This window comes from Dunckerocampus dactyliophorus, chromosome 4, assembly GCF_027744805.1.
Source record: "Dunckerocampus dactyliophorus isolate RoL2022-P2 chromosome 4, RoL_Ddac_1.1, whole genome shotgun sequence".
NCBI classification, from domain to species: domain Eukaryota; kingdom Metazoa; phylum Chordata; class Actinopteri; order Syngnathiformes; family Syngnathidae; genus Dunckerocampus; species Dunckerocampus dactyliophorus.
In genome coordinates this window covers 17,558,699-17,570,885 of record NC_072822.1, presented here as the reverse complement: position 1 = coordinate 17,570,885, position 12,187 = coordinate 17,558,699, and the positions used below count along the sequence as shown (strand labels likewise).

The 12,187-nt window shown below is 39.6% G+C and overlaps 1 protein-coding gene across 6 annotated transcripts in view; it reads right to left on the bottom strand.

Moving 5' to 3' along the window:
* ank1a (ankyrin 1, erythrocytic a) overlaps window positions 1-12,187 on the bottom strand; it is a 128,661-nt gene that overhangs the window by 23,785 nt on the left and 92,689 nt on the right. For all 6 annotated transcript variants that reach the window (XM_054773285.1, XM_054773291.1, XM_054773286.1 and 3 more), the window contains 12 exons: window positions 11,897-12,121; window positions 9,524-9,678; window positions 9,231-9,442; window positions 7,037-7,241; window positions 6,793-6,889; window positions 5,230-5,458; window positions 5,022-5,150; window positions 4,833-4,952; window positions 4,661-4,745; window positions 3,958-4,032; window positions 3,662-3,793; window positions 1,505-1,660 (listed from right to left, as the gene is read on the bottom strand). In XM_054773285.1, coding sequence (XP_054629260.1) covers window positions 1,505-1,660; window positions 3,662-3,793; window positions 3,958-4,032; window positions 4,661-4,745; window positions 4,833-4,952; window positions 5,022-5,150; window positions 5,230-5,458; window positions 6,793-6,889; window positions 7,037-7,241; window positions 9,231-9,442; window positions 9,524-9,678; window positions 11,897-12,121 — 1,820 coding nt within the window. The remainder of the gene's footprint in view (window positions 1-1,504; window positions 1,661-3,661; window positions 3,794-3,957; window positions 4,033-4,660; window positions 4,746-4,832; window positions 4,953-5,021; window positions 5,151-5,229; window positions 5,459-6,792; window positions 6,890-7,036; window positions 7,242-9,230; window positions 9,443-9,523; window positions 9,679-11,896; window positions 12,122-12,187) is intronic.

Here is a 12,187-nt window from a genome sequence, read left to right as displayed (position 1 = left end):
CTGCACGAATATGTGCTTGCGTCTTTTTATCTAACCAACCCTGCAGTGTTATAAGTCACCACTGGCCAATACCTCTCTATTCAAGTGGGATGAGATCCAATACTAAAGCTGCTTCAAAAAGTCTCCCTTAGAAAGTAATGTACTGGCAGTAGTGATGGTTCCGGGAACATCGACCCGTCGGCGCATGTGTCGAGCTCAAAGAGCTCAAAGAGCGAAAGCCCGTGTCGGTGCGCATATCTCTTTAAGAAAACGTCACGTGACCGACACAGTTGCTGTTTGACTTGTCTGCGAGGCGCCAAACTGTGTTTCTAAGGAAGCGAGTGTAACTTCTGTCATTGGCCTGTCTCAGCAATAACAACAAATCTTTTGAGGCACAATTCTTCCATTGAATCCGGTGTGACATGGAGACTGCAAGAAAAGAAAGATTTTGTGGGACCATTTTGTGATGTTATATCGGCAAATAAGACATTTGGTTTTATTTCGTTTAATTCTGTATTTCATCCCGTTCCTCTGAAACAGTTCATCTCCTCTTGAGCTGACAGAATTCATCTACATGTCAGTGACTCTTATTTGTTTTATTTCCTGCAGGTTAAATGCATTAGTTTTACAGAATTGTCATACGAAAGATAAGCACCTCATCAATACACACAGAAAGATACAGCATATAAACACTTTACTACTTCCATAGAGGTAGTTGATAATAAATTAATTTAAAACTTGAATTCAGTTTACAGTATTGATTTGCTTTTGGTTTGAATGCCAAGACACTGGAAAACAAAAGGATTTTCTTGAATAAAAATATTCAAAAAAACTTCCCTGCCTTAAAGACGATAGGCGACATCACATTCACAACGCTTTCATTTTGGTTTCCACGTTATGAAACACATTGTCATTGTTTATTGACTATATCATTGAAAGATATCAAAGCTATTTTGAACTGGGATTAACATAATACAAATTACGAACGTCCATAGACACTATTTGTTTGGAATCTAAGGTGTACCCCTACACCATTAGAGACAGACGACAGAATTGATGTGTCTGATTGGCAGTGATGCGCACCCTGTATCATCCAGCAGGTGTCAGTATTCAGTGAAACAGTATTGACACAGTATCTATACAGTTTGGCAATCTGTCAAAACGCTTCATGACGCCTCATTTACCCATCACTAAGTGGCAGAGAGATAGTTGTTTAACAATATGTATATTTTGGTTATAAGTGGGGTAGAATATCCACAACGAAGTGCAAATTACAAGTATAATAAAACATGTTAAATGAATACCTCTCTGACAGAATGGTATAATAAATCACAATAGAAGGGACTACACACGTACTGCAGTAGGAGTGTCCTGAGTCCATGAGCATGTTGCTGTAGTTATTACCTGCAAAGGTTTTAAGGCAGCATTCATATGCATTAAAGGAGTATGGCGATAGGAAGTCTTCGGAGGATGTTACAGAAGGAGGTAAGAGGTCGCACAGTCAAATTTGGGGTTCGGAGCTTACCGTTGGTCATAGCTGGAGAGAGGTGGTCTCTGTCGTCCTGTCGTCGTCTGCTGAGATCACGGGAGCTTTGTCTGGTGGGCTGTGCTGGTTGGCCCTCCAACATTGTGATGATGTCCATGCGGTCAATGCTCTTCAGGGCCGTGTACAAGCTCTCCACTGTAGTGGTGTAATCCAACACAGAAAAAAGCAGGATTTAGGAGTATTTGGAGAATGATCACGATTATGACGAAATTATCACAATCCCAGGACTCTACATGTATTTTGCCAACCATGATGGTATTATGACACACAATATCTTCTTATTTAAATTAATGACCAGCTTGTAGAAACACATTGAGCATACAAATCAGGGATGCTCCAATCAATTGACCACCAATCAGTATCGACTGATTTTCATGGAAAAGTATATGATTGGCATATGCTGATCAATGCATTTCAATGCCAATCACAAAAAACGATCACCTGTGGCTCGTACTATTACTGCTTATAGAAATCCCTGTGTGCAATGTAGTGTCGTCCTCCAATGTCTTGGGTAGTGTCCCCCTCCCTCTTTCCTTCACACTGCGCAGGCGTGCAGCGACAAACCCAAACAAACACATCTTCCGGTTGGAACTTCCGGTTAGGCTTCTCTTATCCTTTTTAAGGTTCATGAGTGATTTATATAAGTAAAATGTTTTTTTCTAAATTAAGGTGATTATATGGTTCCCATTTTTCAGATCATATGGCCAATAACAGGGGTGCAGCCAGGAATTCTGGGCCCTATGAAAAAAAAAAAAAAATGCCAGCCCCCCCCCTTTTAATTTTTTTTAATCATGACCTAATTTATGTGGCTCCAGGCAGTCCGGGGCCCTTAGAATTGTCCTAACCTTTCCTTAAATCCTAAAATTTACGGTTAATCAATGTGGTATGTATCGGCATCGACAGATTTCACTCATGGATGATCGGAATCAACAGCATAAAACCCTGATCGGAGTACCCCAATACAAATATGAATGAACTCCACAGAATATAAAATATACATTTCTCTGGTATTTTGATAAAATAATAATGTGTCCAATAATTGATATAAAATTTTCTGGAGCAAAAAAAAAAAGTAATAAATAAAAAAACGTCTTAAATGCCAATTATAATACTTTAAAGTCATCTGTTTAAAACATTCAATATATATTTTCCAAGGTTGTCAGCACTTCCTTTACTTAAAAAGTAGTAACGATCAGCTGTTGTAGTCTTTGACAAAAATATAGTAAATGTAATAAAACATTTTTACTGATGGTGTTGACAGAACACTGCCATTGACATCACATTAAAAAGTCCCACTTGTCAGCAAGTGTGCAACTGAACTGACATACAAGCATGTCATAAACATGACATAAATAGGAGACACATATCTGGCCGGCTGTTGCTCTAAGTCAGGGGTGTCCGGACTTTTTCCACTGTGGGCCGCATACAGAAAAATTAAAGGATGTTGGGGACCACTTTTATACATTTTATGCATTACTAGAATGCTTTTAATTCCACTACACACATGTACAATGAGATTTAAAACATGGCAAAACCAAAACAATGTACAGTGGATCAATAAAAGCTATCTGAACAAAAACACCCTAGCAACATTGTAGCTTTGTGTTATAAGATATGTTTTTGCAATATTGCACGTAACAAACTAGTCCGTTTTCCCTGCATTGTATCGTTCCGCAAAATCGAGTGCCCAAACAAAGCACCCTACGCATTGCTGACTCACTGTGCATTTTTATTGACTGCAACTGCTAAATAACCCCCCATGGGGCCAGAAAGTTGCAAGTGACAGCACTTTGATAAATATGTTGAGAAACACTATTGAATTTGATTTTGCCAGGATGTATGGGAAGTCCACATCAACAATGTGTTCCATCCATTTGTCATTTATAATTATTTAGCATCACTTTCTGCATGTAAAACTATAATTATTCTCTATAAAATGTATTTTGTGTTAATAGTGTTGAGTGTGGGTGGAATGGATTTATTGGATTAATTATGAAAAGAAAGTCCTACATGATGTATTTGTTATGGTAGTTCACTGTATGGTGATTTTATCGTTGGCAACCTATCACAAAAATATCCTATGAGAAGTTAGTCCACGATTCCCACCCATAGTAGCTTCTAGAAGTTCATACTGACTTTTGGCTCTTTTGCCCTCGCGTGTTGCCCACAGGTTGAGCAATGCAGAGCTCTGCTCCAGCAGAGAGTTTGGATTCTCTACGCGAATCTTGTTGATGTCATCCACGCTGAGCTGAAGCTCACGTGCCAACTCTGAAAAGAGTGAATGATACTGTACATGAATACACTTGACTCTTGGGAGGGAAACAAAGTGATTAGAAGCTGGTTTATTCCGCACACAGAGAGACAAGCTAGTGAGCTGCAAAATAAACATGGTTTGTTTACAAACATGGAAAACAGCATTAGTGTTGACTTACCAGCCCAGCTCAGTCCCAACTGCTCTGCTATCACAGCCATCTTCAGTTCAGTGCGCTCCATTGCACTCATTGAAGCTGAAGGAAAATAGATGTAACATTTACTGTCATTCTTGTGAGGAAAACATCTCTGAAATGATGCAAAAGTAAGACTGCTAAAGCTGATCTCTTACTGTATGTATCGTAATTTGTGTTAAAATATATTCTGCTGTATAGTAGTCTTACAATGTCTGAATATTGTGTGGTTATGTCACCTACGTGTGTGTTTGTTCCAAGGTCTTACAAGGGGCAAAAAAAATTCCAATTAATTGGTCAGTAGTATTTTTTTGGAGATCCAGACAAGAGGTTCCAGGATGTTTTTTAAATGTAAATGATGGAAAACACGCTGTCTTGTTAACTCCGCCATGTGAAGGTATTGTTTTGATGGCCGTTTCTAGGTTAGTAAACAGGATTATGCACAAACTACCCAACATATTTCCATGAAACACTTTGCATGGGCTGTTCATATACCAGGAAAACAAGAACAGAAAGGCAGTATGGCCAGTATGTAGCGTAATCTTTTTTTTTCTGGTGTGCAGCATGTGTGGTTAGTGTGCAATACACATATCTATTATTTTCCTAATCTTATTGCATAGCTTCAGACATATGCTAAAAAGCCAAATGTAAACTTAATTTCACAGTAAGAAAAGAATCAGGTGATTCATACCCATGGCAGGTTCATTCAGCGCACTGTATCTTTCTCTCAAAGCCAACGGGGTCAAAGTTCGCCTGCGGTCTTCACTTCCAATAATCTACCAAACAAGTAAACAACAATACAAGTGGTTATTTAAAGAAGGGTGCTGTGTTGATACTGTGTTACTGTGTTATTAGTGTGTTACCTTGATACAAGGAGGCATGGTGATGTTGAGGTTACACAGCACATGTTGGCTGTCTTCATACTTGGTGGTTTTACGCAGGAAAGACAGGAAGCCAGTGGGCTCTTTGCTGCTGTCTCTCACCTTGCACACAAGCACAAGAAGAGCAATGAGGGCACACCTCACAAACCCAGGTTAAAAAAGGTGTTTTACCTTAACCGAGACAGGAAGTCTGTTATCTCTGAAGGCCTGGAAGCTGAAGCAGCGAGGTTGCTGGGCTGCCTTCCGCACTGGCACCAGATTCCCTGAACATTCCAGGTGAAGAGGCATTCCCTCCATTACCTGTAAGAAGCAAAACACAGACAAGACTTAAAAATAGAGTTTGGCAGTGTTGCTTCCTCAGGATAAGGCCAGAACAGACCTCAATGTCTCTGCTACGGGCCACCTCTGTGAAGTTTTCATGCTGTTCCAGTGTTTTATCCATCTTGTCATCCGTCATGCAGTAGCAGCGCAGTCGGCCTTCCCGTAACTCATTCATCTTTGCAAAAACAACAAACTTCGCCATGTAAGGTACAGCAGACAGCTCTCTGTAGAGAAGGTTGGCAAAGGACACTGATTCCGCTGTACGGGGGCAGTCTGCCAGCCAGAACCTGAGAAAAAAAAAAATACATGATTACTTTTTAATAATTAAATTAAATGACATACTAAAATGTCACGTTTTCTGTGACAGTTAGGCCTAGTAATGTGCGATACCACTCATTCTGTTTCTGATCCGATACTAAGTAAAATTCAGGCTGGTGCCGATACTGATCCGAGACCAATATTTTGTGCAAATTCACCTAATGTGTCTGGTAAAGTATGTATTTCAAATAATCGCATTAAGAATACAAGACATTAGTGTATTTTTATTTATTTAGCCAGACTAATAAACAACAACAGAAAAAAAGAGTACAAAAATATATAAAATATGTAAAAATGGTATTTTAATCAATAAAAAAAATAAGTAAAATAATAAAACCATGAATAATGCAATAAACCCCCAATAATGCTCAAATTTGTACTGCGTGCAGTTCTTCTAAACTTTAATATTATTAAATACTTTAATATTATTTGCAACAAGATGTTCCAAGTATTTTTTGTAATTATAAATAAAAGCTTGAATGTCTGCTTGTCACCTTAACATTTTCACTTCACTTCTCATTACAAAGCAAGTTATCTATAAAGAGTTAGTAAAAACATAATAATCAAATTCATGGGCAATTGTGTGATAATATCATAACGTGACAGGTGCAGCCACAACTGAAATATGAAACGAAAACAAGTTTGACACCCCTGAAGTCATGTTGCAGGTCTTTCCATGCAGGGTGCAGCACACTGGAATGCTGTCTTACCCAACACTCTTCTAAGAACTACCATCAGCATGTTTTTCTGAGAGTGCAGAGAATACTGTTGTTGGTATTTACGCATGTATGTCCAGACGTAAGATGGGAGGAGCCCAACAATACATTCATTAATGAAAGTTAACCAGTGAGTCCACCCGCAAACATACAAAGATGGAAACTTAGCCACAGCATACAACGTACAATGGTGAGCACGATTTCCACAAGCGTATATAAAGCATAAAGGAGAGTGGTAGACAGTGCTTTACCTGCGTGTTGGATGCATTCCGTTGCATTTTCATTAGCTGTTTTCTTGTTCCTTGGTATTATTGTAGTGCTTGAGCGCCTTACTAACGCCGTTATTGTATTACAGTAATGGTTATTCAAATTAATTACTATTTCAAGCGTGACAATGATGTTGCCGTTACAAAATATGGCGCTTCTTGGCGCCACACACTGTCAGAGACATGCGTGGACAACCTTGGCTCATTATCATTAAAGCTACATTCACAACAAAACGGTACAGTCGAAATTCCAGTATCAAGGCTAGATTTTAGGCAACAAACTATTGTGGGACCTCTGAGACTTGAATTAGCTGTACTCACCGTGCAGACACATTGGTTGTAAAACTGGCACAGTCGTTAGCATAGATAAGCTTGGTGGTACCAGTGATGTCCTCCCACTGGGCTGCAGCTGTTCCACCTGAGTAGCACATACAGCGATGATACAAACCAACGGCCTCAGCCAAGGTCTTTAGGAGGCTCACAGTGAATATACTAAATAAGCATAAAAATGATACACATCTTTCATCGTTTGGGAATTGTGTCCCATTCCCATGGTTTGCAGTACCTATGACAGAGCAGAGAAGGCGCAGACTGGTGGTGTCACCCTCCCCAGAGTCTCGAGGGCTGTCCCTCCAGGATGGCGGTAGGGGGATGCGTAGGCCGATAGGTCGGTGGAACTTGCGCCGCCGAGGCTCCACCGTGACCACAGGACTGAAGTTGGCCTGGTTACCGAGCAGCTTGGCCACCAGCTCATCTGGAACGGGCTGAGCCTAGGGTCAAAGGTCAGTGATGGAGAGGTGAACAAGAACATGGGCGCCAAATGGATGGCACAGAATAACATGCATAAGCCATGGAGAGCAGAGTAATGAGTAGAATTGAGAAGTGATGACAACGGAAGGGGAAAAAAAGGGGATGATGACAAAAAGAGACAATGAATAAAACTTTTAAGAAAGCATCGGAATCTTTTTGTTGGCGTTAATAAAACTTTTATTTTGAATGTGTCAGCATTGATATCAATTATAAGGATTATATATTTTATCCTCAACAGAGCAGCAACAGCACATAATTAAAATATACCATTTCCTTCGTATGTTATATATTTACAGCTCACAACATCAATGGTGGTGTTTACATTAAGGGCACTTCATTACTTCTATAAAAAGAGAGAAAGGCCCATACTGGCAGGTTAAAAATATCTTTTAGTCTATTCTCACATATTCTGACATTATCTCACATGTCTGGCTAGTTAGTCATCAAGGTTTCTGAATCACAGTTTCCTGGTTTGTTTGAATGCAAACAACAAAAATAAATCAAATCGCAACAAAATCAAAATACAGAGCATATACACAGTAATACAGCGTAAACACTAGCTTAATGAACATAAAGTCAATAGAATGATAAATACAATACTTAGATCACCGGTTTCTCTGATCATCATAAATGGCTGCTAAATGTTTTACACATTTTACAGAGTTCTATACCTAATTTGAGCATAGTGGATTATGACTAAGAGTATCCTTGATATTGATTTTGCAGCTAAGAACTGGTGACATTTGTGTAATAACAAAGTTTGCATATACAGTGTGTCTGGTCCATCATATCATTCTAGTAAGCACACAGGGGATGAACAGAAAGGCCCATTAAACATATTTGACATTCATGACAAGTGTAGAATCAAAATATAACGAAGACGGACAGATGAAGAATACTACCAAAAGAAAAATATTGCAATTGATATATTGTATATGGACACAAAACTTGAGATAAACCTTATTAAATATCAGACTAAATTATTGGACTAGGCTCTTTCTTTCATTGTGAATCTTTATCTTGATCTTACAAACACCTTTTAGACAAATCAATGTGGGGACAATTTAGGGAATGCCCTCTCTGATCCAGCATGACTGTGCCTCAGTACACAAACAAAGGAACATAAAGACATGTTTAGATGATTCTGGTGTTGATGAACTAGAAGGCCCTGACCTCTAGCCAATGTTTGGGATGAACTCGAACAAAGATTGGAAGCCAGCAGGACCTCTCATTAAGCTCCGACTTCACAAATGAATGGACATAAATCCCCACAGACAAACTACAACATACAGTATTTCTTAAGTCTTCCCAGAAGAGTGGAAGCTGTTGCATGTGTCCCAAAGCTTATGTCCATACAGTACATTGGTGAGACATCAGTAACGCTAAAAAGAAAAACACAAAACTAAATGATATACAGTACAGGCCAAAAGTTTGGACACACCTTCTCGTTCAATGTGGTTTCTTTATTTTCATAACTATTTACATTGTAGATGCTCAAAACTATCAATGAACACATGTGGAATTATGTACTTAACAAAAACGTGTGAAATATAATTTCTTATATTTCTTATATCTTATATTTCTTTTATGTCTGTTTTTTTTTTGATAGAGCTTCAAACCCTTGGTGTTCTCTCGATGAGCTTCATAAGTCACCTGAAATGGTTTTCACTTCACAGGTGTGTCTTGTCAGGGTTACTTAGTGGAATTCCTTGCCTTGTTGATGGGGCTGCGACCACAGGGTTGTAATGTGTGTGTCCAAACTTTCGCCCTGTACTGTACATAGTATAGTGGAATTAAAGGGTGCAAAGTGCATGCACTGTGTGGTGTTGACAGCAAAAAAAAAAAAAAAAAAGTAATAATGCAAATGATAGATGATGACAACATGCTTCTTTCAGGCAACTTTATGATTCTGTCTTCCCTCCATTCTTCTCTTGATTGTCCCATCTCACCTGCAGCCCCAGACGGACTCGCTTGGTGACTGCCGTCTCTGGAAAGGTGGCCTGAACCATTGGCACCAGCTTGCTTGTCAATGAGCCCCCTTCGGGGCCTATCAGATCGCTCTCTTGCTGGACTCTCGATACGACGGCAAAATAAAGCGGGAAGTCAGTTGAGATGATGCGGCGGATTCGCTTCTTCCCGAGTTCCTCCTGACTTTCCAAGTCTGCGCAGATAAAAAAAGAAAATCTCAAATGAATTCACGCTGTGGTCATCCAGAACAACATTTATGGTGGCAAAACCTTACCTTCATCCATCCCATTAAGGATGGTCTCGAGAACCTCATCGCCATAGCGATTACGGTGTTCTTTCCACACAGATCCATTCTCACTCCTCAGCACCACAAGCTCACGGTCACCACGGCCCAGAGCAGCAAAGTGAGGGATCTCCACAATCACTGGGCTGACACACAAATACAAATTATATATCACGGCTCCAGACTAACGTTTTTTACCACGAACACAGTTGCCCCAACTTGACATTTTAGGAGCACAAGCAGAAAATTTAGGGGTTCATACCAAAATCGACTTGCAAAGTAAACATTCTTCTAATTTCCACTGTACTAATGATAAATACTATTAACTCCACATCGGCCCGCCTTCTTCTTCTTTGGTGTTTGTCTCCTTTCTTCTTCTTTAGAAGTTAATGTGGCTTGGCAAACTAGCTCATTTGCACCTTACTGTCAACTACTGGGCTGAAGTATGGAGCAGATGTTTGTCAGCGACAAAAAATATTAAATAATAATAAAATAAAATCAGCAAATTAACTGGTAGGTTTGCCAACTTTCGTAAAAATAAATAAGGGGCAACTTGTTGGCAGGGCCAACCAACCCCACTGTTTTGGAGGGGGAGAGGATATTGCCTTTAATTATGTAATTTGATGCCTGTTTTAGAGTAATACTAATACATGGTAAATTAATTGTTCAATAAAATATTTTTTTGTTAAAAATAACACAATTAACAGAATAAAGTAACAATTTCAATATCTTTCTCATAGAAATCAGCATAGCATAAAAGCATAAAACAGGACAAATTGTGTACAGGTTTATGATACTGCAGGTGTATCCAACTTCCAGAACTTCTAAAGCTACTTTGACAAAAAGAAAGAAGAGGTGAGCTATTTATGTTTTATGTGAATGGTAACAATTACATTGTACGAGCTCCGAACGAACCGCATTGGTTGTTTGCTTTAAAGACAAAATGTCACCGTGTTAAAAAACAAAAAAGCCACATTTGGCTATAACTAGCTAGCTCGTAGCTGCCACCAGAGAGACAGCAAGGACACCAAAATAACACTTATTAGCACTATTTGTTTGGGCTATAAACTGCATTGGAATAGTATGGTGCCTAAAGGTGGCCCTTTAGTGCAGACCAGACTGGCCAATTAGGCAATACTGGCAAATGCTAAGGGCACAGTGGCCTCCAGGGGGCGCCCACAGAAATACTAATTATTTAAAACTAGTAATTACTAAGAATTCTCAAAGTGGAGAAGCTCACACTGTTTTCAATCACGGTTCACCTTTCGAGTCCCCCTTTTTTTCCCCTTTTTTAAAAATTTATTGCAGTGTATGAATGCCGTTACAGGCCGAGACTGGCCCTTTAAGAAGAATTGCATTTTGGGAAGTTGAGTGTCTCTCTCTTCCCTCTCTCGTCTGTCTGCACCGTCCATTGTTTTCTGCGTCCTGATTGGCTGTAGACCATTGTCAAGCAATTTCCTTCGTGCCGCCCTGCTTTGTCTCCTGTGTTGTCGCTAGCTTGCTTGATAGCTTGTAAATTAATCTTTGGTTAGAAGGAGAAAGACTGCAACAGGAGGAGTGTTGCAGCAATGTTTTATAAAGGATACAAAAATGCTACAGTGGAACAGCACCAGGACGAAAAAGCAAGGTTGCAGGAGTGAAATATGCGTGAGTGACTTAATGTAGGCTGTAGGTTGATCATTAAAATTCCAAACAAAGGTTTGAACTTTTTTGAGAGTGTTTAAACAAGAGAGAAATTTGATCAAATGTTCGCCTGTCTGAGAAAAGTGTATAAAGTGTTTGGTGAGGGGTTTTACAGCCTTAAAACATATATAATAATTGTAAAAAAATGAAGTTGGCTACTTCGCGGATTTCACCTATTGCGGGCTATTTTGGGAACCTATACCCAGCGATAAAAGAGGGAACATTGTAGTTGTATATACTGTAGGTATGTTATATAGCTTTTGTATATAGTAAATTTATATAGCTCTTATATATAGTTATTTTATTTCATTTTTGTATATATTTATAGCACATTATAGTTACAGGACAGTGTAAATGGCACTTATGTGCTGGAAAAGAGCAGGGGTGTCCAAACTATTTTCACAGAGGGCTGCAAGGATACCGGAGTCACTTTGATATTTTCTGGGGGGGCTGACATATAAAATGTTGCCTAGGATGCCACGTTGGGTAGGGCCGGCTCTGCTTTAGTGCAACAACAGGAATTAAATTAGGAACTTTTTGTCACTTTTGCCTGTGACATACAGTACTTCATACTTACAATAAACAGCGCTTTTATCAATATCACCTTTGCTATTGGTATAAATCCTTGGTAAATATTTTTTTCTTGGTAAAGCAAAGCACAGCAGAGGAGGACTTCCTCACCCTAGAAACTGCATGCCAGCTGGCCCGAGGGAGATTATTCTGCTGGCCAGGCCCTCTCCTTCCACCAGTGGAGGAGGGTTGGTCAGTTTCTGGGGCTTCACCAAGCGGCAGGTGATGCGCGTGGGGGCCGCACAGGTCCTTGGAGGTATGATGACACGCAGGCCATTATGTCTGCTGCCACGCATTGAGCCGCCACGAGCATCCACCATAAAGCTGACCAGAAACCTGCCATTGGTCATAAAACAATTAGCTGTCTGTTGGCAAATTGATCACATTGAAATGCTCTGCAGA